At 45.0% G+C, this 24,834-nt stretch overlaps 1 protein-coding gene across 6 annotated transcripts in view; it reads right to left on the bottom strand.

Annotated features, from left to right (window-relative positions):
• LOC100581135 (protein HIRA) overlaps nucleotides 1-24,834 on the bottom strand; it is a 95,237-nt gene that overhangs the window by 24,396 nt on the left and 46,007 nt on the right. For all 6 annotated transcript variants that reach the window (XM_003280348.3, XM_030815864.1, XM_030815867.1 and 3 more), the window contains 6 exons: nucleotides 24,514-24,729; nucleotides 22,605-22,690; nucleotides 16,309-16,506; nucleotides 14,099-14,260; nucleotides 537-741; nucleotides 47-151 (listed from right to left, as the gene is read on the bottom strand). In XM_003280348.3, the coding sequence (XP_003280396.1) occupies nucleotides 47-151; nucleotides 537-741; nucleotides 14,099-14,260; nucleotides 16,309-16,506; nucleotides 22,605-22,690; nucleotides 24,514-24,729 (972 nt within the window). The remainder of the gene's footprint in view (nucleotides 1-46; nucleotides 152-536; nucleotides 742-14,098; nucleotides 14,261-16,308; nucleotides 16,507-22,604; nucleotides 22,691-24,513; nucleotides 24,730-24,834) is intronic.

Raw genomic sequence — 24,834 nt, 5'->3', positions numbered from 1 at the left:
TGTCTGGGTGTGCCTGAGGGAGAACTGGCAGGGTCCTAGAACTTACCTGGAGGGTGAATGCTCTCTGGGGGCCTGGAATTGGCAGCTTCAGTGCAAGTGCTGGTGCAGACAGACACATGGCCTCCTTCTCTGCGGTTAGGGCAGCTGGAGACTGGAAGAGCCAGAAACGTTCTTGAGCCTTGCTCTAACACTACAGGGTAGCATTTGGTAAAGGCAAGTCACCCAGAAGTGAGGGTGGGCCTGTGACCAGGGCATTTCCACCCTGGGAGGGAGGAAGCAGAGGGGAATGCTACAAGGATCCTAACCTTATGGACAAGCCAGTTCATGCCAGGGAACCTGCTCAAGGGCACTGGGTGAGTCAAGGGCAGGTCTCAGGGAGAGCGTGGCCTCCATGCTACATTCCAGGGGCTGCATGTCTAAGCCAGCTGGTTCCCAAGGTGCCCCACCCAGCTGAGGTTTACCATGCACACAGGGCCTTCAAGCTCTAAGTGAAGAAAGGTGGGCTAAAGAAGGCAGGATGGGCCCACTGGCCTCACCTGGACAGACAGAGACACAGGCATGAGACGAGAGTCCTTCCGAGGCCGCCCTTTCTTCTTCTTCTCTACTGTCTCTACCTCAAGCTCAAGTTTTCGCTTGGACAGTGAGGAAGGCTTAGCCGAAGGGACTTTCTCATCGCTGTCACTGCTGCTCTCCAGGAGGTCTCGGGGCTTCAGCTCTTTCACAAGGTTCTGCTCTTTTAACCTGCACAAAAACATTACATCACACTTCCCTTCAGAAACCATTCATGCAAGAAAGAGTGAAGTGAAATATTTAAAGTGCTTAAACAAACCTCTTGCCAACCTAGAATTCTGTGTCCAGTGAAATTATGCCTCAAAAGTAAAGGAGAAATAATGACTTTGTTAGACAAAAATAAACAAAGAGACACCGGAATCTGTTGCCAGAAGACCTGCCTTGCAAGAAATGTTAAAAGTCTTTCAGAGAGAAGATAAATGATGCAGGCCAGAAACTCACATCTGCGTGAAGAAAGGAAGAGTGTTAGAGAAGAAAACAGTGAACATAAAATAGAATCTTTTATATTTCATATTCCCAACTGATCTAAGAGACAAGTTTCTGTTCAAACAAATAATAGCCACCATGTCTTGAATTACTATAGTTTATGAATGAGTGAAATAAGTGGTACCAATGTCATAGGGCACGGAAGGAAAGAGTGGGGAAGTCGCTCTACTACCCATGAAGTGGTATAATATTATTTGAAAGTAGAGTTAGGTTATAAATGTTTATTGTAAACTCTAGAGCAATCACCAAAAAATTTTTTAAAAAGCATAATTAATAATGCTGAGAGGAGAGAAAACTTATTTTTATTTTATTATTATTATTTTTTTGGAGATGGATTTTCACTCTTCTCACCCAGCCTGGAATGCAATGGCATGATCTTGGCTCACTGCAACATCTGCCTACTGGGGTCAAGTGATTCTCCTGCCTCAGTCTCCCAAGTGGCTGGGATTACAGGTGTGTGCCACCATGCCTGGTTAATTTTTGTATTATTAGTAGAGACAGGGTTTCATCATGTTGGCCAGGCCGGTCTCGAACTCCTGACCTCAGGTGATCTCCCCGCCTCAGCCTCCCAAAGTGTTGGGATTATGGGTGTGAGCCACCGTGCCTGGCTGAGAAAACTGAATCCTATAAAATACTCAATTAAAACCAGAGAAGGCAGAAAAAGAAGATAAAAAGAAGTGAAGATTAAAAAAAAAGAATAAGGCCGGGCACACTGCAACCTCTGCCTCCTGGGTTCAAGCAATTCCCCTGCCTCAGCCTGCCGAGTAGCTGGGACTACTGGCACACGCCACCACACCTGGCTAATTTTTTATATTTTAGTAGAGACAGGGTTTCACCGTGTTGGCCAGGACAGTCTCAATCTCCTGACCTCAGGTGATTCACCCACCTCAGCCTCCCAAAGTGCTGGGATTACAGGCATGAGCCACAGCGCTCGGCCACATAAATAATGAGACCCCATCTCTAAGAATAAAAAATAAGTAAATAAATAAATACAAGAAAAGGGGTGATTCTAACTATATGACAGCCTGGAACAGGCTAAACTATGGAGACAATAAAAAGATCAGTGGTTTCCAGGGGTTGGGGGAAGGAAGATAACTATATAAAGCACAGAATTTTTAAGGCATTGAAACTATTCTGGCTGGGTGTGGTGGCTCTTTCCTGTAATTCCTACACTTTGGGAGGCCAAGGTGGGCAGATCACTTGAGGTCAGGAGTTTGAGACTGGCCTGGCCAACATGGTGAGACCCCCTCTCTACTAAAAATACAAAAATTAGCCACGTGTGGTGGCACACACATGTAATCCCAGCTACTCGGGAGGCTGAGGTAAGAGAATCGCCTGAACCTGGGAGGCGGAGGTTGCAGTGAGCCGAGATGCGACTGTGCCACCGCACTCCAGCTTGGGCAACAGAGCGAGACTCTGTCTCGAAAAAACCCAAAAAACTATTCTGTAAGATATGATAATGATGAATATATGTCATTATACACTGGTTAAACCCATAAAACGTACAACATCAAGAGTAGACCCAAATGTAAACTTTGGGTGATGGTGTGCCCCACTCTGGTGGGGGATGCTGAAAGTGGGGGATGCTATGGGTATGTTGGGGAGGGGGGCATATAGGAACTCTTTGTATTTCCTGTTCAATTTAGCTGTGAACATAAACTGCTCTAACAAATAAAGTCTATTAAAAAAAAAAAAGCTGGTGTAGTTACATAAGCAAAGTAGGCATCAGAGCCAGTAAAGTTATCAAGGATAAAGAGGGGCATTACACAGTGATAAAGATGAAGGAGTCAATTTTTCAAGAAGACAGAACAATTCTGAATAAGTACACGGGTATACCTTGTGTTATTGTGCTTTACTTCACTGTGCTTCGCAGAGACTACGTTTTTTTTTACAAGTTGAAGGTTTGTGGCAACCCTGCATCAAGCAAGTCTATTGGCGCTATTTCCCCAACAGCAGGTGCACATTTCGTGTCTCTGTGTCACATTTTGATAATTCTCACAATATTTCAAACATTTTCATTCTTATTGTATCTGTTTTGGTGATCTGCCATTAGTGATCTTTCATGTTAGTATTAATTATAATTGTTTTGGGGCACTGTGAACCACACCCATGTAAGATGGTGAACTTAATAAATGGCATTTATGTTCTGACTGCTCCACCAACTGGTTGTTCTCCTGTCTCCCTTCCTCTCCCCAGGCCTCCCTATTATCTGAGACACAACAATACTGAAATTAGGCCAATCAATAACCCTATAATGGCCTCTAAGTAAGTGTTAAACCAAAAGCTAAAAATGATTAAGCTTAAAGAGGAAGGCACATTGAAAGCTGAGACAGGCCAAAAGCTATACCTTTTGCACCAGTTAGCCAAGGTGTGAATGCAATGGAAAAGCTCTTAAAGGAAGTTAAAAGTGCTACTCCAGTGAACACATTTTTGAAAAGAAAGCAAAACAGCCTTATTGCTAATATGGAGGAAGTTTTAGTGCTCTGGATAGAAGATCAAACCAGCCACAACACTCCGTTAAGCCACAGCTTAATCCAAAGCAAGGCTCTAACTATTTTCAATTCTATGAAGGCTGAGAGAGGTGAGGAAGCTGCAGAAGAAAGTCTGAAGCTAGCAGAGGTTGGCTCATGAGGTTTAAGGAAAGAAGCTGCCTCTATAACATTAAACGGCAAGGTGAAGCAGCAAGTGATAATGTAGAAGTTGCAGCAAGGTATTAGAAGATCTAGCTAAGATCATGGATGAAGGTGGTAACACTAAACAACAGATTGTTAGTGTAGGTAAAACAGCCTTCTATCAGAAGAAGATGTCATGTAGGACTTTCCTAGCTAGAGAAGGGAAGTCAATGCCTGGCTTCAAAGTTTCAGAAGACATGCTGGTTATCTTATTAGGGGTGAATGCAGCTGGTGATTTTGAGTGGAAGCCAATAATCATTAACTATTCCAAAAATCCTAGGGCCCTTAAGAATTATTCTAAATCTATAAATGCAACAAGAAAGCCTAGATGACAGCACATCTGTTTAGAGCATGGTTTACTGAATATTTGAAGCCCATTGTTGACACCTACTGCTCGGAAAAAAAGATTCCTTTCAAAAGATTGCTGCTCACTGGCAATGCACTTGGTCAACCAAGAGCTCTGACAGAGATGAATGTTGTTTTCATACCGACTAACACAACACACATTCTGCAGCCCATGAATAAGGAGCATTTTCATCTTTCAAGTTTCATTATTTAAGAGGTACTTTTTTGCCTGTGGTCCCAGCTACCTGGAGGCTGAGGCAGGAGGACTGTTTAAGCCCAGAAGTTCTGAGTTATAGTGTGCTATGCCAACTGGGTGTCCACACTAAGTTTGGCATCAGTATAGTGACCTTCTGAGAGCAAGAGACCACCAGGTTGCCTAAGGAGAGGTGAACTGCCCAGACTGGAAACAGAGCAGGTCAAAACTCTTGTGTTGATAAGTAGTGGTACTGTGCCTGTGAATAACACTGCACTCCAGCCTGGGCAACATAGCAAGACACTATCTCTTAAATAAATTAAAAATAATAATTAAAAAAATATTTTGTGGGCCAGGCGTGGTGGTTCATGCCTGTAATCCCAGCACTTTGGGAGGCTGAGGCAGGCAGATCACAAGGTCAGGAGACCAAGACCATCCTGGATAACATGGTGAAACCCCATCTCTACTAAAAATACAAAAAATTAGCCAGGCATGGTGGGGGGCGCCTATAGTCCCAGCTACTTGGGAGGCTGAGGCAGGAGAATGGCGTGAACCCGGGAGGCGGAGCTTGCAGTGAGCCTAGACCACGCCACTGCACTCCAGCCTGGGCAACAGAGTGAGACTCCGTCTCAAAAAAACAAAAAAACATTTTGTAAGCTATATCAGATTCCTCTGGCAGATCTGGGCAAAGTAATCTGAAAACCTTCTGGAAAGTATTCACCATTCTAGATGTTATTAAGAACATCTGTGATTCATGGGCTGTCAAAATATCAACCTTAACAAAAGTTTGGAAGAAGCGGATTCCAACCCTCATGAATGACTTTGAGGGGTTCAAGACTTCAGTGGAAAAAGTCATTACACATGTGGTGGAAACAGTAAGAGAACTAGAATTAGAAGTAAAGCCTGAAGATGGGACTAAATTGCTGCAATCTCATAAAAAACTTGAACAAATGAGGAGGTGCTAGTTAGGGAAGAGCAAAGAAAGTAGTTTCTTAAGATGGAATCTCCTGGTGAAGATGCTGTGCATATTGTTGAAATAATAAGGGATTTATTTATTTTTATTTTGAGACAGGTTCTCATTCTGTTGCCCAGGCTAGAGTACAGTGGCGGGATCTCAGCTCACTGCAACCTCTGCCTCCTGGGCTCAAGGGATTCTCATACCTCAGCATCCCCAAGTAGCTAGGGCTACAGGCATGCACTGTGACAACTGGCTAATTTTTTGTATTTTTAATAGAGATGGGGTTTCACCATGTTGGCCAAGCTGGTCTCGAACTCGTGACCTCAGGTGAACCACCCACCTCGGCCTCCCAAAGTGTTGGGATTACAGGTGTGAGCCACTGCACCTGGCCTTTATTGGCATACATTGAAATATCATGCCATCAAAATCCTTTTTGTAAGGTTGGTATTAATGCCCCCTTTCATTTCTGATTATATTTATTTATATACTAATCATACTTTAATACAACTGTATGTCTGGCTTTTTTCAAATAACATTCCATCTGAACTATTTTTCCATAGTACAGTCATTCTTTGGTATCTGCAGGGGGATTGATTCCATGACCCCCAGGAGATATCAAAATCCAAGGATGCTCAAGTCCCTTATATAAAATGATTTAGTATTTGCATATAATGTAGGCACAGCTTCCAATGTACTTTTTTTTTTTTTTTTTGAGACGGAGTCTCACTCTGTTGCTCAGGCTGGAATGCAGTGGTGTGATCCTGGATCACTGCAACCTCTGCCTCCCAGATTCAAATGATTCTCCTGCCTCAGCCTCCCAAGTAGCTGAGATTATAGGCACGCACCACCACGCCCGCTAATTTTTGTATTTTTACTGGAGACGAAGTTTTGCCATGTTGGTCAGGCTCGTCTCGAATTCCTGACCTCAGGTGATCTGCCTGCCTTGGCTTCCCAAAGTGCTGGGATTACAGGTGTGAGCCACTGAGCTGAGCCCAGCCAGCCTCTTATATACTTTAAATAATCTCTAGATCACGTATACATAGTACAATGCCTAAAAATAACTTCATTTGCATGGATTCAAAGTAGTACTTGGCATGTAGCAAATTCAGTTTTTGCTTTTTGGAACTCTGTGGAATTTCTCTTCCCAAATATTTTTGATCCATAGTTGGCTGAATCCATAGATGTGGAACCCATGGATACAGAGAAGCGCCTGTACTTTGGTCCTTATAAATATTAAAGAGAGGCAACATAATGAATAGCTTACTTCCTCAACAGCTCTCTTTTGAAGAAGTGGGTAAATGTTTCTCATAATGCTGTGTTAAACATCTCTAAATATGATAGACTTCCTGGATCACAGGTGCTATCACTGATCTTATTTCCTCAAGGAGTTCACCATGAGTGAACTCCTGTCTAGTATCCAAGAGCCCTCATCCCTGCCTGCCTTCCCACTGCTAACCAGCCTCTGGCCTGTCAGCCCCTCCCCTAGGCACTGTCTTCAGCTGTTTTCCCTGCTAGTCACCCAGGTCAAAGAAATGTGGGCAGACACACACACCAGCGGGTAGAATCCTGGATTCTTCTCATTTGTATCCATGTGAAAAACTGAGAAGACAAGAGGCCCATGACACTGCTCTGTGAAATTGAAGAGCCTGTTCCCCTTTCTTCTAATGTCCTACAACAGGGCAAAGCATCCACCTGTGGGTGTAGCTTAATATTCTGCAAGTCCTGAGTCAGTGCTCCTCAAAATCCTTTTTAAATTATTTTTTTAAAAAATGTCAGACATTTGTCTCTCCAAAGAGCTTGTTTTACTATGTTGTAAAAATCAGATCATGTACATTTTCATATTAAATTTTTTGTTAAATAAGCTTTTGGAGCAGTCAAAAATGCTTTCTCTCAGATGTTCTGAATATGGAAATAGAATATTAGCTTGTTCTAATTTTTTCTAACATGAATTTTCCTGGTTCAGACTGATCTGAAAGGGTTTCATGTATTAAAATGGGAGAATCCTATTGTGAAACATGGAAAAAAAGTCAGACTTTTATGTAACTATCGTTTTGTAAAATACAGCAAGAATGTCACAGCAACGTCCAACTATCATCTAAGTTTCTAAGGCGTGCGGTGGCTTCCTGAGCTCACCGCAGCACTGGCCCATGACATTCACTTGCTTGGCGCTGCCAAGCTCCAGCTGCTCTACCCTCTCTGGTTGGGACCCCTGAGAGCCCTTAGGAGTCTCCCCACCTCCTGCCTCTGCCAGATGCCCCATTCAGGGACCCTGGGGCCAGTGGCCCACTGGGAACTGCACCTCCCCAGCCTGCATGTGGGCTTGTATCAGTTGTTACAATATCCCTGGGAGCACCAGGTAAATCGATCTATAGCAGTTGCCCAATGGGTCTAGACATCCGTGAAGCAAGAGCACAGCTGGCCAGGGCTGCCCCCCTTACAAATGGGCTCCATCCTAGGTTCTGTCTGCTCAGGCCTACTTGCCCTGTAGTCACTTACCTCAGGTCCCTACGTGCTTCTGCCTGACACCTGGCCTTAGGGGAGGGTGGAGCAGAAGACCCATAGTTTCACCCAGGGCTGCTACCCTGTACCTGGGATGCTAGCATTTGGCTCCCAACCCACCTGAGGCTCTTGGCTAGGAAGTGCCCGTCAGGTTGCAGGGGTCTCACTGCCCAACTACTGTGACGCACAATGAAGGAACAACAGCAGGAGCTGACACGTGCTGCTCACTGTGAGGCAAGGACCAAGATACGGCTTTACAGGCCCAAGGTTAAGGGATACCTCCTATGAGGAGGGTTTTCCTGGCAGGTCCATTCTGCCTGAGAGGAGATGGACTCAGAAAGACCATGTGTCTCAAGATTATCCCTCCTCCCTCTCTGAGGAAGTGGGGACCTGGGCCTAACCTGCAAGGTGTATTACTTTGTGCACCACCCCTAACCACTGCATGACACTGTGCCTCAAAGAAAATCTCCACTGAAGGCCAGGTGCAGTGGCTCACACCTGTAATCCCAACACTGGGAGGCCGAGGTGGGCACATCACTTGAGGTCAGGAGTTCAGACCAGCCTGGCCAACATGGTGAAACCCCGTCTGTACTAAAAATACAAAAATTAGCCAGGCGTCATGGCATACACCTGTAATCCCAGCTACTAGGGAGGCTGAGGCAGAATTGCTTGAGCCCGGGAGACAGAGGTTGCAGTGAGCCAAGACTGCACCACTGCACCCCAGCCTGGGTGACACAGTGACACTCTGTCTCAAAAAACAAACAAACAAACAAAGAAAATCTCCACTGATGGGTGTTTTTTTGTTTCGTTTTGTTTTTGTTTTTTGAGACAAGTCTTGTTCAGGCTGGAGTGCAATAGTACAATCTCGGCTCACTGCAATCTCTGCCTCTTGGGTTCAAGCGATTCTCCTGCCTCAGCCTCTCGCCATCACACTCGGCTAATTTTTGTATTTTTATAGTAGAGATGGGGTTTCACCATGTTGGCCAGGCTGGTCTCCAACTCCTGACCTCAGGTGATCAGCCCACCTTGGCCTCCCAAATTACAGGCGTGACCCACCGTGCCTGGCCTGTTTTGTTTCTGTTCTTGTTTTGAGACAGGGTCTTACTCTGTTGCCCAGGCTGCAGTGGAGTGATTTCTGCTCAATGCAACCCCTGTCTCCTGCGTCCAAGGAATTCTGCTGCCTCAGCCTCCCGAGTAGCTGGGACTACAGGCACGCACCACCACGCCCAGCTAATTTTTGTATTTTCAGCAGAGATGGGGTTTCGCCATGATGATCAAGCTGGTCTCAAACTCCTGCACTCAAGTGATCCACCCGCCTCGGCCTCCCAGAATTCTAGGATTGACTACAGGCATGAGCCACTGCACCAGGCCTCCAGTGATGGGTGTTTTAAAGGGCTCCTCCTGGTTTTCATTGAGAATCAATACAAGAAAACAGCCACATCAATAAAGTATCTGCATTTTCTGTAAGGCCTTTGTTAAAGATACTGGGACTTGTTTTATTTCATTTTCCTCACATAAGGATCCAACCCAACCTGAGAATTCAGCACCAGGCTCCTAGAAGCTCACTATACTCATTCTGTCTGCAAAGCAGGAAGCTCAGCCCCAAGTGAATGCTCACTCACTGCCACTTTCAAGTGAGAAGCTGAGGATGACAAATGTGATGGTGGCCCCTTATTATACAGATCTTGCTAGAGCCGTATTTATGGCTGGACGGTCTTGTGAGACCCTGTGGACACAGCTGCTGAGGAACCAACCCTTGTGGCACCAGGACCCAGGATATACAGTCAAGATTTTGTCTCCTAAGCCAATCCAAGGGCTATCCTCCTGGCTTCTCATTCAGGGTATGCACTACATGAGAGATAAGGGCCACAGAAAGCCACGAAGCAAACATGAATGTCTTCCTCAATAAGCAGGACTGTCTGTGGCACACTGTAGTTTCTCTCAGGTAGGGAATTCATTTTATTTATTTTGTTCAGAACTTGCTCCATTTCAAAATCTGAGGTTTCTTCACCTTCTGGTAAGCCTCTTAACTCCCTCTTGACAACCCTCCACAGTACATCTTCCTGGGGGGACTCCTCTCCATGGCCCTGTCTTCAGCTCCACCTCCTCACCACTGTGCCACTCTGGCCAATTTTGTAGACTGAATGTTCTTTTCAGCTGGTTCTGATCTGCTCTCTGAAATGCTTGTTGACTTTTAAACTGCAATGATTATTATTTTTCTTTTCTAAAAGTATTTTTTTTGGTTCATTTCCAAATCTGGTTTTTGATGGTGTATTATTCTTTTAATTTTTATTGAGATATATATATCATAAACTTCACCATTTTAAAGTATAGAATCATTAGCTTTTAGTATATTCATAAGGTTATGCAACCATCATCACTGTCTAATGCCAGAGCATTTTCATAATTGCAAAAAGAAACTCTGTACCCATTGGTAATCACTCCTCATCCTCCCTCCCTCAGACCCTGGCAACCACTATTACTCTACCTTCTTTATGGATTTTCCATTCTGGACATTTCATATCAATGGAATCATACAACCTATAATCCTTTGTGACTAGCTTCTTTCTCTTACCATAAGTCTTTAAGGTTTATCGTTATTATAGCACATGTAAGCATTCCATTCCTCTTTATTGTTGAATAATATGCTATTGTATGGGTAGACCATATTTTGCTTATCTATTCATCACCTGATGGACCTTTGGGCTGTTTCCACTTTTTGGTTATTATGTACGGATATGAACATTCACGTATGAGTTATTGCATGGATATATGTTTTCAATTCTCTTGGGTATGTATCTAGGTGTGGGAACTGCTAGGTCAGATGATAACTCTATTTTCACCATTCGAGGAACTTCCAGACTGTTTTCCAAAGGTGCTAAAAGACTTTACATTCCTACCAGCATGTATATGAGGGTTCCCTTTAGAGCTAATTTTTGTTTATAGAATAGAATATTAATCTTTCCTCACATTTTGTTTTAGCTTTCATGTCCTTCAAGACTTAAGCATACTTTATAGTGCCATCTGACAATTCTATGATCACAGGTTTATAGGACCAACACTTCTTATTATCTGACTATCTGATCTTTTAATTACAGACCTCCAAATGGGTATGAAGTATTTCACCGGAGTTTCACTTTGTATTTCCCTGATGGCTAATGATGTTGATTGTCTTTTTATGTGCCTGTGCTTTGTATATATTCTCTGCAGTTTCTCTTCAGATCTTTTGCTCATTTTAAAGCTGTGTTATTCGTCTTTTTATTGTTGAATTGTAAAAGTTCTTTATATAATTTAAATTTTGGACTTTAATTAGATGTGATTTGCAAGTATTTTCTCCCATTCTGTAGGTTGTCTTTCAATTCTGATAGTGCTTTGGAAGCAAAAAAGCTTTTAATTTTTTTTTTTTTTTTGAGATGGAGTTTTGCTCTTTTGCCCAGGCTGGAGTGAAGTGGCGTGATCTCTGCTCACTGCAACCTCTGTCCCCTGAGTTTAAGCGATTCTCTTGTCTCAGCCTACTGAGTAGCTGGGATTATAGGCGCCTGCCACCATGTCTGGCTCATTTTTGTATTTTTAGTAGAAATGGGGTTTCACCATGTTGGCCAGGCTGGTCTCGAACTCCTGACCTCATGTGATCCACCCACCTCAGCCTCCCAAAGTGCTAGGATTACAGGCGTGAGCCACCGTGCCTGGCCAAGCTTTTAATTTTTAAAATGGTTTTATAAAGATGAGGTCTTGCCATGTTGCTCAGGCTGGTCTTGAATTACTGGGCCTTCTGTCTCAGGCTTCCAAAGTGCTAAGATTATAAGCATGAGCCATTGTATCCAGTCAAAAGTTTTAAATTTTGATGAAGTCCAATTTATTGATTCCTTCCTTTAGTCGTTTGTGCATTAGGTGTCATATCTAAGAAACAGTTGCCTAATCCAAGGTCACATAGATTTCTATCTATATTTTCTTCTAAGAGTTGTATAGTTTTTGCTCTTACATTTAGTTCTTTGTTCCCTTTTGAGTTAATTTTTGTTTACAGAATACAGTATTAATCTTTCCTCACATTTTGTTTTAGCTTTCCTGTCTTTCAAGACTTAAACATATTTTATAGTGCCATCTGACAATTCTATGATCACAGATTTACAGAAACCTAAGTCTCCCAGTAAGTATGTCTTCTGACATTTGTGCATGACAGGCACTTTCTTCTTGTGACAGTGGATTTTATGATCATCTAAGCAGTGCTTTATCAGTGGTAATGCTGTATGCCCTGGCCCAAGGAATGTCACTGCATGGTGGATACGCATCTCTGCCAAGTGCCTCTGGATGTCAATTAGACCAGGATCTCCTTTGTGTTCATTTCTCGGGTTGGTGATTTCTAGACAACACAGCTAGTGTTAAACTGGCCCTGAATCCACATGAGGGCAGGCCTGTGGTTACACAGTCTCAAGGGAAGACTGTTCTCCCAACCCAAAAACAGGATGAGACATTCCAACTTCTCTGCTAGTTCTTGTGCTGCCAGTTGGATTTTCCCAGGTCTGCCTCAGTCCTTTTTTAAGCAGCTTGACTTTATGCTGGTGACTTAATTCCAACTCCTACATGGCTTAGACCCCAGGCTTTGTCTCAAGTCGATGTGGTCATTAAAACTCAAGGTCCTCAGTCAAGTCCTCTTGACTGAGTCCTCGCTGGTCTGGCTTTTTTGTTCACTCTTAGATTTTAGACTCTGGCTACTGCCCTTTCCTGTGAACTAGTCATTCATTTTAGGGATGAGGGTTGCATTTAATCCAGCATTTCAAAGTATTTAGAAGCACGGAGGCCGGGCATGGTGGCTCACGCCTGTAATCCCGGCACTTTGGGAGGCTGAGGCGGGTGGATCACCTGAGGTCAGGAGCTCGAGACCAGCATGGCCAACATGGTGAAACCCCATCTCTACTAAAAATACCAAAAATTAGCCGGGTGTGGTGGCAGGTGCCTGTAATCTCAGCTACTTGGGAGGCTGAGGCAGGGGAATCAATCAAACCTGGGAGGCGGAGGTTGCAGTGAGCAGAGTAGCTAGGACAACAGACACATGCCACAACACCTGGATAATTTTTCTGGTGGAGATAGGGGTCTCAATATGTTGCCCAGGCTGGTCTCAAACTCCTGGCCTTAAGCGATCCTCCTGTCTTGGCCTCCCAAAGCATTTGGGATTACAGGCATGAGCTATCAAACGTGGCCTGCATTGAGTTAATTATGAAACAAGCATGATTAGATTACAGAGTAGACTACAAGATTCCACACCAAGTTTATAGATACAGCAACAAACTTGCAGAAAGGGTACTCCCATGCTAGCTTCCAGGAACTGTTTTCCAAGGAGAATAAATCCTGCCCAGACATGCAGTTTTGGACAGGGCTTTTCATAAGCAAAGCCCCAGAGGTAGCATGCTGTGGCTTTAGCTCCAAATCACCATCTACTGCAAGGACAGGTCACATACAAATGCTCCTTTTGTTGGGCACCTGCTGGCTGTGTGGCTACTGCAAGTTTCTGACCAGTGTCCTTGTACTTGGCTGATGGTGGCACAGGCTAGGGTGTGTCTGCTCAGGGCTGCTGAGCCCTATAAACCTTGCAGTGGGGTGCAACTCTTAAGGGACAGCTCTTAAGTCCCCAAAGTCCACCCCACATCTGCCTCTCCTCTCCTAGGCTCTGACTCACTGGGATGTGAACTTAGCTCCTTGTCAAGCCAGGCTTGGAGGGAGGGGCCCTCTCAGAGGCAGAGAACTTCAGTGCCAATGGCAGAGGCTGCAGACATTCGCTCTGGCCACCTCAGGAGGATGCACTACTGCAAAACTCCAAGAAATAAAGAACTACAGCCTGCATGATGTCACAGCTGTGTTTGAGGGGAGACCTAGAGAATGGACAAGTAGCATAGCGTCCACAAGAGCTCAGAAGCCAATCTGACTTGACAAAGACCTCACCTACATCATTTTTATTGCAGCTCTCTACCTCTGGTCAGTTTCTGAGCGGAAGGCCGTCATTTCCATGATGTATCAATATCAGAGGCTTCCACCTCTCCAACTAATCTCATGCTCTCTTCCGTTCAAACTCTGGGCTCCATCCAAACACCATTATTCTCAGTCCAGCCTCTGCATTCATCAATCCTTGTGCCTTTGCCCTTGTGGTTCTTTTGCCTTGTCCTCCCCCACAGCTCCTTCCAGCCACCTTCCCACTTGAAGAAGCCAACTCTTTCTCCTGGTGGCTCATTAAGGGCTCTGCAGTCTTGCTCCCATGTATTGAGTGGCTAGAGTCTTTTCCCCAACAGGAAGGCAGGTTGCTTGGTGGGAACACTGCCGCTGTGCTGTTGACCCATGCCTGCACCCTCCCTGGTCCTTCAGGGTCCTGCAGCTACCACCTACCTTTCCACAGCTGTCGGAGTCACGCTGGTCAGGGCAGGAGCACCTGGTGTGGCTTTGGACCGCTCTGTGAACCGGGAGTCAAACGCTTTCATGGGTTCGATCTTGGACGGGGTCGTTAACACAGAAGGTGACAATGCAGCAGGAGTAGAGGTAGCATTCATACTGGGGTGAAGAAGAGGGGAGGCATGTCAAGTGCAATCCTGAAAGGATCTGGAGGTCTAGTATTTGCATTATTTGGAGCCTACTAAAGAAGGCACAAATATCAAACTTCCATAAACACGAAAAATTTCAAGATACAATCTACCGCTCCCATTTCTTTAAAATTTTCATGTGTTAAAATTATGGACACCTAGAAGGTTGTGAGCAAATGCATTCACATTTCCCCCTTTGCACTGTTCTGAGAGCTTTTGGGGGTAGAATGAGGCCTAGAACATGGTTCTTACAACCCTCTTCTCTAGTCATACTGCCCTATCTCCACAACTTAAATACAGCACCTCTACCCCAAACCACTCCAACCGCTCACCTTTCCCACTTTGACAATGAGTCTCATGAGATAAGCCTGCACCTGGGGTCCTGAAGCCATGGTCTGCTCCTGGCCTTTACCCTTAGTCAGGCATCCTCCATTCTGAGCGGCCCCTCCCATATCTCCCTGTGACAGTGTCACATTCTTAGCATTATGTTCCAAGTGCTCATCACACAACTTTCTTCTATTCCATAGAGAAAGGAGAGGCCAGGCAGAAGCCTGCCTGGTCCATCCTTGATGTCCAAGCCCACATCACACGCTTTGGGACCATGGCCACTGGGCCTCCTCCTGAGCACACCCAGGATAACACCTTCCACTCCTATCTGCCAAGACACCACACCACATGCCTGGTAGTCACCCTGGACAGCCCCATTCTTCTCCTCCATGATCTGTGGCCACTAGAATGGGCCATCCCCAAAGAATTCTCAGATCTGGCATGGTCTGTCCTTCTCAGGCTCCCTTCTTCCTGGCATGCTTTGCTTCCTCACTGGTCTTGCTGCTCAGTCTTCTCTTCCTATCCTCTCAGGGTCCCCCCAGGGCAGTGACCTAATGTTTGGGCATGCCTCCACAGCCATGGTGCTAGCACCCAGAAGTAGGAGGCTGCAGTAACATAAGACTCCATTCCACCAATGGAGAATTGCTCTAACGGTATCAGCTGTATCCCAAAAGCAGGGGGCTGCAGCAACACAAGACTCCATTCCACCAATGGAGAATCGCTTTGACAGTATCAGCTGTATGTGCCAGGGAGTGGTCAATTTGGGGCACCGCCACCTAATAGAGTCACTTTCCTAAAATGGAGGTCTCAAAGCCTTCTACATCTCCACTCTGGGGAAAAGCCCAGACTACCTGATCCGGCACAGATACCTTGGCCTTCTCCCCCTTCTTGGCCTTCCTCAGGGGATTGGGGGGGTGCTGCCCCTAATCCCCAGGCCTCATCCCCTGGTAGGCCTGTATGAGCCCTGTGGAGGGTACCCTCTGAGGCACCTCCCTGATCCCTGAGATACCAGCCCCTCTTTGGATGGCTAGCCATTTCTACCCAGGGGACCTGAGGGGCCACCTGCAACCCTGTGACTGCCTCTCCCCCACCAGCCTACACACTCCCTGAGGATGAGGACCCACCAATTAAGCCCCTGCGATGGCTGGGGCCTAGCAGGGTGTGTAACCCAGAGCAGGTGCTGAGCAAATGTTCACTCCTGGCTTTCCTTTGTGCTTGTCTGGTTCTTTATGATTTCTAATTTGGTTTCCAAGTAACAATGGGTGAGGACACAGGCTCTGTGAGTGAATATAATTCTGAGAGTACGAGGGGAGTCTGTGCCCTCCCACAGGAGCACCCTGCCTAGGATGAATGCTGTGCGATGTGCTCAGCAGAGTGAAGTGGAGGCTGAGGCCCCAGAAATGTGAAGTACCTCCAGTGTAGAGCTGCCAGGTGGGGCTGACCCTGCAGCACGTAGCATTTCAGTGGTAGTTCCCACCCTTAGTAGCCTGACCCTTGGTAAGCCTTGATACACTCTTTGTGAAATCCTCACAGTCCTGTGCATCAGAGACTCACTGAACAAGTCCTCCCCTCTGAGAAGTCCCCATTTCAAATCACGCATTTTTTTCTTTTTTCAAAAATTCTCTGTCCTCAAAACTATGTGCAAACCTGAACTTTCCCCAAGGACAGGAACAAGCCTTGGCACCCACTAACCTGTCTTTATTGACAGAATCGCCTGCAGGTCTGGCACTGGCAGCCACCACAGGCTCTGTGCAAGGCTTCGAGGCGCCGAAGGAGTTAGGGGTACTGGAGTCCAGTGGCAGTAGCTGTGGACTGCTATGAGAAGAGAGCATGGTGCCCGCCAGGGAGCCCGAGAGGGGGATGCTGTTAAAGAATGCCGTAGAGAAGTCCCTGTCATCAAGTAAGAACAAAAGTCAGCCTTGAAAGTTAGGTGCCACATCCAGTACTTTATATATTCAAATAACTTTTTTCTAGGTCCAAAGGCAGTATGTTTTCATGATAGAAAATCTGCAAAGTTACAGAAAAGTAAAAAGAAAATTAAAGCCACTTAATATACTATATTTAATTGAAGCTAGGATTTACAGGTTCTGTATGTACTACTAAGAAAGAAAACAATGCTACTAACTGTCAGATGCCATTGATTGTAAAACACATCCAAATCTCAGAGGTGTTAAACTGTGCAAACACATGTCTTAGGAGGAATGAAATACAGCAATACAGAAAGGGCCTCCCTTTCATGAAGGGCCATGGGGCATGCCACTAGATGGGTATGCCATAATATACCTAACCCAGCCTCTGCTGAGGGACCACAAGACTGTCTCCAGCTTTTTCTATAATAGATGCTGCTGCACCAGGAGGCAAGGTATTGCAGTGTCAAAACTGAGGATTCTGGGACAGCCAGATCTGACTCCTCTGCCATTTGTAAGCTTGTGACTTGCTCCAACTACTCTTGTGCCTCCACTCATGTCTGCAAAATACAAAGTGCCAGGACTCTCCCCATGGGGTTGCTGTCAGGACTAAAGTAGTTGGCGTAGGACACTCTTAGAACACATATTAGCTGCTCAAAGAATTATGAAATTCTAATAATTGTCATTACACCTAAGATTCACATAATACATGGGATAAATTCTTAGAAGTGGAATTGTAGCAGCAAATGAAATGTTCACTGATGATTTGGAATAAATATTTCTAAAGTGCCCTCCTCAGAGGTTTAAATTACAAGCCATGTATGAGAGCGCCTATTTCTCCACATAGGTGCTTAGTAACACTTTTATCAAATTTCTTGACACTTAACAATCTGACAGAAAAAAAATGGTATCTTATTTTGATATGAGTGATGTTGACATTTTTTCTTTTTCTTTTCTTTTCTTTTTTTTTTTTTGAGACAGAGTCTTGCTCGTCGCCCAGGCTGGAGTGCAGTGGCGCGATCTCAGCTCACTGCAAGCGCCGCCTCCCGGGTTCACGTCATTCTCCTGCCTCAGCCTCCTGAGTATCCCGCCACCACGCCCAGCTTATTTTTTGTATTTTTAGTAGAGACAGGGTTTCACCGTGTTAGCCGGGATGGTCTCGATCTCCTGACCTCGTGATCCCCCTGCCTTGGCTTCCCAAAGTGCTGGGATTACAAGCGTGAGCCACCGTGCCCAGCCGACAGTTTTTCAAAATAGAAATACTTGATTTCTGCCCAGGCGCAGTGGCTCATGCCTGTAATCCCAGCACTTTGGCAGGCCGAGGCGGGTGGATCACTTGAGATCAAGAGTTCGAGACCAGCCTGGCCAACATGGTGAAACCCCGTCTCCACTAAAAATATAAAAATTAGCCGGGCATGGTGGTGGGCACCTGTAATCCCAGCTACTTGGGAGGCTGAGGCAGGAGAATCTCTTGAACCCAGGAGGCAGAGGCTGCAGTGAGTTGAGATCAAACCACTGCACTCCAGCCTGGGCAACAGAGTGAGACTTCGCCTCAATTAAAAAAAGAAAGAAATACTTGATTTTTTTTGTGACTGCTTGTTCATATGCTTTGTCTGCTGTTTTGTTATTGTATTGGTCTTTATTACTGATTTGTAAAAACCATTTACATATTAAAAAAACATTCCTTATATGGTAGGAAATATTTTACCTGGGATGTTGTGTTTCAATTATTTATGGCCTTTTTTATTGAGACAAAGTCTCGCTCTGTCGCCAGGCTGGAGTGCAGTGGCGCAATCTTGGCTCACTGCAACCTCTGCCTCCTGAGTTCAAGTGACTTTCCTGCCTCAGCCTCCCAAGTAGCTGGGACTACAGGGGTGCACCACCACGCCCAGCTAATTTTTGTATTTTTTAGTAGAGATGGGGTTTCACCATGTTGGCCAGGATGGTCTTGATCTCTTGACCTCGTATCCACCTGCCTCAGCCTCCGAAAATGCTGGGATTACAGGTGTGAGCCACCACGCCCAGACAGCCTATCTTTTAAATGCACTAAAATTTTAAAATTTTTGTGTACTCTAAATTGTCATTTACAGAAAACACTTTTTTGACCTCTGAGATTATAAAAAATATTCTTCAAGGGAATCTTCTAAAATTTTAAACAAAAAATTTTAAACAACAATTTAAAAAGAAACGAACTGTAAGCTGTTTAGAATGTATGCAATGGTAAGTTATGAGGTTGGGACCCAACATCGTTTCTAGGAGGTGCCGTGTAGTCCTGTCTTCCATTTACCGAATTAGCCAGTGTTTTTTTTGAGACGGAGTCTTGCTCTGTCGCCCAGGCTGGAGTGCAGTGGCGCAATCTTCGCTCACTGCAAGCTCCGCCTCCCGGGCTCACGCCGTTCTCCTGCCTCAGCCTCTGGAGTAGCTGGGACTACAGGCGCCCGCCACCACGCCGGGAGAATTCTTTGTATTTTTAGAGGAGACGGGGTTTCACCATGTTAGCCAGGATGGTCTCAATCTCCTGACCTCGTGATCCACCCGCCTCGGCCTCCCAAAGTGCTGGGATTACAGGCATGAGCCACCGCGCCCAGCCCCAATTTTTTTTTTTTTTTTTTTTTTGAGACGGAGTCTCACTCTGTCGCCCAGGCTGGAGTGCAGTAGCGCAATCTCGGCTCACTGTAAGCTCCGCCTCCCGAGTTCACGCCATTCTCCTGCCTCAGCCTCTCCGAGTAGCTGGGACTACAGGTGCCTGCCCCTATGCCCGGCTAATTTTTTTTGGATTTTTAGTAGAGACGTGGTTTCACCGTGGTCTCGATCTCCTGACCTCGTGATTCGCCCGCCTCGGCCTCCCAAAGTGCTGGGATTACAAGCGTGAGCCACCGCGCCCGGCCCCAATGTTTTATCATTGATGTGAAATGCTACCTTTAAAATTCCCATAAATATTCAAGCCTGTTTCCTCATTATTCTATCATGTTCCACTACACTATCTACTCATGTGTCAGTATCTCACTGTTTTGAGTATGACAGCTTTTAAGTCTTAATTTCTGGTGGGGCTAGTCTTCCTTGATTAATCTTCTTTTTCAGAAATATTTCAGCCATTCCTATTTATTTTTCCACATAACTTTATTTATTTATTTATTTCATACAAAGTCTCACTCTGTCACCCAGGCTGGAGAGTGGCACAATCTTGGCTCACTGCAACCTCCTAGGTTTAAGCAATTCTCCTGCCTCAGCCTCCAAGTAGCTAGGACTACAGGCGTGCACCACCACTCCCAGCTAATTTTTATATTTTTAATAGGGACGGGGTTTCACCATGTTGGCCAGGCTGGTCTCAAACTCCTGACCTCAGGTGATCTGCCTGCCTCGGCCTCCCAAAGTGCTGGGATTACAGGTGTCAGCCACTGTGCCCAGCCAATTTTTCCACATGACTTTATTGTTACCTTGTCTGATTCCAAAAATGCCTACGGTTATTTGTACTGGTTAAATTTATAGGCCACAGGAGAGCTGACATCTTTATGATGCTATCCTAGCTAATCAATGGTATGAATTTCTAGTTATTTCTTTGAGTTTTCTTTGAAGCCTCTCAGTAGGGTTTTTAATTTTTTCTTCATTAAGATATGCATCTCTGGTTGCATCCTAGTTATTTTATTTGTGAATATGACTTATTTCTTTATGTGCTCTCAGGGTAGTTGGTGCTACCTGACTTCATGTTGATTGTATCCAGCCACCTGACTGTCTTCTTTCATTGCCTATGGCAGCTTTTCCAGTTGCTTCTCTTATAAACCATATCATCCTTACATAATTATCCTTTCCAATTTGTTCTTTCCTTTGACTAACTACATGGGCTAGGACCTATAGAACAATATTAAATTATAGTTGCAAGAGGAGGCATTTGTTTAGTTTTTGAACTTAATTTGAAATAAGATAATTTATCAAGTTAAGGAAGCATCCACCTACTCCCATTTAACTGAGTTTTAAAACAACGTTGAATTTTACCAAAATGCCTCTTAAGCATCGATGAAAGAGATCATACAATTTTTTTTCTTTTGATCTACTGATACGTAGAATTAAATAGTTACCTAAAATTTGAACCTCCTTACTTTCCCAAAACAAACCTCACTTGGTCATGGTATATTAGCCTTTTAACAAGCAGTAAGGTTCTGTTTGTTACTATTTTACTTAGGATTTTGCATTGACATTTAGAAATGAGAATGATCTTGAATTTATTATGTTTTATCCTTGTAAGATTTTGATATATTATGTTCATTTCAAAATAAAAATTTGCACATTTCTTCTCCATGCACTAGAATATTTAAAATGGTATTAACAGTTACCTGAGTTACCTGTTCCTTGAAAGTTTCTGAAGTTTCCCTGTGAAGCCATCTTAGTCTGGTGGGGTTAACTCCGTCCTCTATTTCTTCCACAATAATTTTTCACTTTTATTAATTTTATTTTCTTCAAAAACCATCCACTTTCTGTGCAAATTTATTTGCACAGAGTTCAGCAAAGAAGTCTCTCATCTTTTTGATTTGTCTATTATTTCTCACTTATATCTACTTTGTATATTTATACTTTTCTTTCTTGATTAGCTAAGCTAATAAGGACCTATTCTGTTGCTACTTGTTAGAACGTGGGAATCAGGAGGGCAAAAAGCTTTTAATACCAAAGGGATCAGGTCCTGGTGCCAGAAATATGCATCCTATGTCAGAAAGTTGGCCCCAGACCAGCTAGGAAGCCACCTACACCTTCTCACCAGGTAAGGCCTGGAAGGATCCACAGAACAAAGTGCCACCATCACCACCACCACCTCCCCATCCCACAGGCCCAGTATGTTCAGATCTCAGCCACACACTGGGTCTCACTTGGTCTTAGTAAAAGGTAGGTAGGGGCATTACCCCCTACAGGGTCACAAAAGGAAAAAGACTTAGTCAAAAGAAAATGAGTGCTCTGCGGGGAGCCAGCAGACCTGGTTCTCGCTCTACTCGCGGGGACCTCAGAGCCTGCACATCTAACATGAGGAGACTGGATCTGTACACTGTACGAGTGAAAGTTTCTTCAGACACCAAGGAAGATTTGGAATAGCTCGTGGATGGACAACTGCAAAACGCAGAGGCCTAAAGTGTGTGGTCTCCATTAAGGGCTTACAAATGCCCTGAGCAGACAGATGGAATGAGAATAAAACCCAGAGTGAACTGCCTTGACAGTGGGGGTCTATTTCTTTCACACAGTGCTTTATCATTTTTCTTTTTTTGAATCAACACACATCATTTTGGGAAGAGTAACCAATTCAAAAACAATCCTCACTATATACACTGGGACAACAGCAAGTGGTGAATGAGTCTCTTCCCTCTTCTCTATCCCCCACAGGGAAATATGTTTGGGAGCCCTACCCTCTGCCCAGTAATTCCACTTCTAGAAGTTATCCTGAGAGAACAACCACAGGTGAGCTCAAAGACTCATTTATAATCACAAGAAACTGGACACAAATACAAGTCCACAGTGAGCTGGCTAAGCAAATCCTAGGACGGGAATCTGGATAATCAGATAGCAAACACCTCAGAGGACTAGTTATTAAAATGGATGAATGGGCATGAAACAGTAATAAGTGGGGAAAAAAAGACTGGAAATACAGATATCAAAACGTTAACAGTGACCGTATCTGATTACGGATGATGCTTTTTTCTTCTTTGGGCTTTTACTATTTTCTAAATTTAACCACGTGTAAATAAATATACCTTTCATAATCATAAAAATAACTTTATGAAAGAAAAAAAAGAAAAAAAAATCAGCCTGACTGACTGCTTTCCCTGTGCGTCCTCTGGTGCCCTGGCAACAGTGAAGTGCAGCAGATGTGCTGGCCGCCTTAGCACTCCCACCCCTCACATGATTCAGGTGTGCACAAGGGCTCCAGGAGGAGTATGGGCTTTGAGACTGCGGGAAGCTGAGCTCGACTTCCTTGCTTCCACGTTCTACCAGTCAGGTTGTGAAGGGCCTGTGAAGATCCTCACTGTGAAAGTGTTAACTGCTGAAAGAGGACAGGAAGATCTCGCCAGGTAAGATCATGAAAGGGGAATGAACCAGTACCCAGTGTCCAGCTGTGCTATGCAGAGAGGCGTGATTCTTCTCCGGCCATCTGCCGTCCGAGTCTCAACTTGTTTCTTCAAAAGATTCTGGCAAAGCAGAGTTACATAAATGAATGCAAAAGTTTCGGCCAACTATTTCCAAATATTAAAAAATAAAGTCTCTTTTTTTCCTGGTGATAAGAACACTAAGCATAACCCTCTTAGCAAAGTTTTAAGTATGCAATATCATAGTGTGAACTGTAGGCACTATGCTGTAGGGGAGATCTCTAGGACTTATTCATCTTCTATAACTTAAGCCTTATACCCTTTGGCTAATAACTCCCATTTTCCTCTGACCCCAGTATTCACCATTCTATTCTCTGTCTCTGTGAGTTTGACTATTTTAGATTCCTCATACAAGAGGTATCATGTAGGCCAGGCACGGTGGCTCACACCTGTAATCCCAGCACTTTGGGGAGGCCGAGGTGGACAGATCACGAGGTCAGGAGATCGAGACCATCCTGACCAACACGGTGAAACCCCGTCTCTACTAAAAATACAAAAATTAGCTGAGCATGGTGGTGTGTGCCTGTAATCCCAGCTACTCAGGAGGCTGAGACTGAGGCAGGAGAATCGCTTGAACCAGGGAGTTGGAGATTGCAGTGAGCCAAGATTGCGCCACTGCACTCCAGCCTGGTGACAGAGCGAGACTCCATCTCAAAAAAAAAAAAAAAAAAAAAAAAAAAGAGATATCATGCGGTATTTGTCCTTCTGTGTCTGGCTTATCATTAATTTGTACACATTAAGTATGTATAACTTTTTATATGTCAATTATACCTCAACACAGTAGGTTTAAAAATAATAAGGCTTCTAAGGAAATGTATTCTAAATTGCCCTTCTGGTACAACTAAATAAGATACCCAAGCAAAGAACAAGCAGTGGGTGCATGCCACGCTGGCTGCCCCGCACAACAGCCATGGGACCAATGAAAGGGCTAAAGGACTGAGCTCTGTACCCGTGAACCACACATCTGTCACTGAGCTAGGGATTTTCTTTCTTTCTTTCTTTCTTTTTTTTTTTTGAGACAGAATCTCACTCTTTCTCCCAGGCTGGAGTGCAGTGGCACAGTATCAGCACACTGCAATCTCCGCTTCCCGGGTTTAAGCAAATCTCCTGCTCAGCCTCCCATGTAGCTGGGATTACAGGCGTGCACCACCATACCTGGCTAATTTTTTTTTTGTTTTAAGTAGAGACAGGGTTTCACCATGTTGGCCAGGCTGGTCGGAACTCCTGACCTCAAGTGATCCGCCTGCCTCAGCCTTCCAAAGTGCTGGGATTACAGGTGTGAGCCACTGCGCCTGGCCTGAGGTAGAGATTTTCAAACTGACTTTCAAAATAGAATCATTCCTTCCACAGAAAGCTTGTAACTAGGGGTTTTCTCTCAGACTTTATATCTGAATTGCCTAGAGGAGGTTTGTCAGCCTACATAGGCTCCTGGAGATGGTTTATACTACCCAGGCAATAACGTTCCCTACCCTTTTCCCTCCCCATTTCCAATCCCTTCTCATCAAACATGGCTTCCAGATGAAGAAGGGGAGCCCACAGAAGTCTCCTAAGGGCAGAGCCTGAAATCCACTGTTGTTAGCATCTAGGATTTCCTAGAAAGGCCAGCAGGATAAAGTTCGTTAGTTCTTACAAGAGATGACCTCCTCTGGGCTCCTGGGGATAAGGAGGCCTTTGATAAAGAGGATCCAGGCCCCATTACTGCATCATGCAGCAGTGGACAAGGGGCCAACAGGCCCGAGGCTGGCTAACCCACAGATCCCGTGCCACACTAAACAAACCCCTTCCTTCCCACCATCGGTGTCTGCCCCTCACCCTGTCCCTGGGCATATGTCCATGTCTTTAGCACCACCAGGCAGGGCTCTCACCTTCCTGATATCTTCAAGACTCTCCCCATTGACGACGCCTGCGACTGAGGCAGCTGAGCCCATCTCCCTGGTCGCGGCACTCTTCTGGTCCAGCTGCTGCTGCTGCTGCCTCCGCTGGTACTTGAGCATCTCAGGGTTCTCAATGACGGCTGTGGAGAGCTGGGCCTCGGTCATGATGGCTAGGCTCTTGCCATAGGTGGACTGGTGAATGCGGCTCTGGGGAAGCAAGGAGAGGCATGACATGCCAGCATGAGTGCCAGTGTGGCCAGTGCTGCCCACCAGCAGGCAAACTACAGCAGGGCTCTCCTGGCTCTGAGCGGA

This window comes from Nomascus leucogenys, chromosome 7b, assembly GCF_006542625.1.
Source record: "Nomascus leucogenys isolate Asia chromosome 7b, Asia_NLE_v1, whole genome shotgun sequence".
Taxonomy (NCBI): Eukaryota; Metazoa; Chordata; class Mammalia; order Primates; family Hylobatidae; genus Nomascus; species Nomascus leucogenys.
This window is presented reverse-complemented; position numbering and strand designations above follow the sequence as displayed.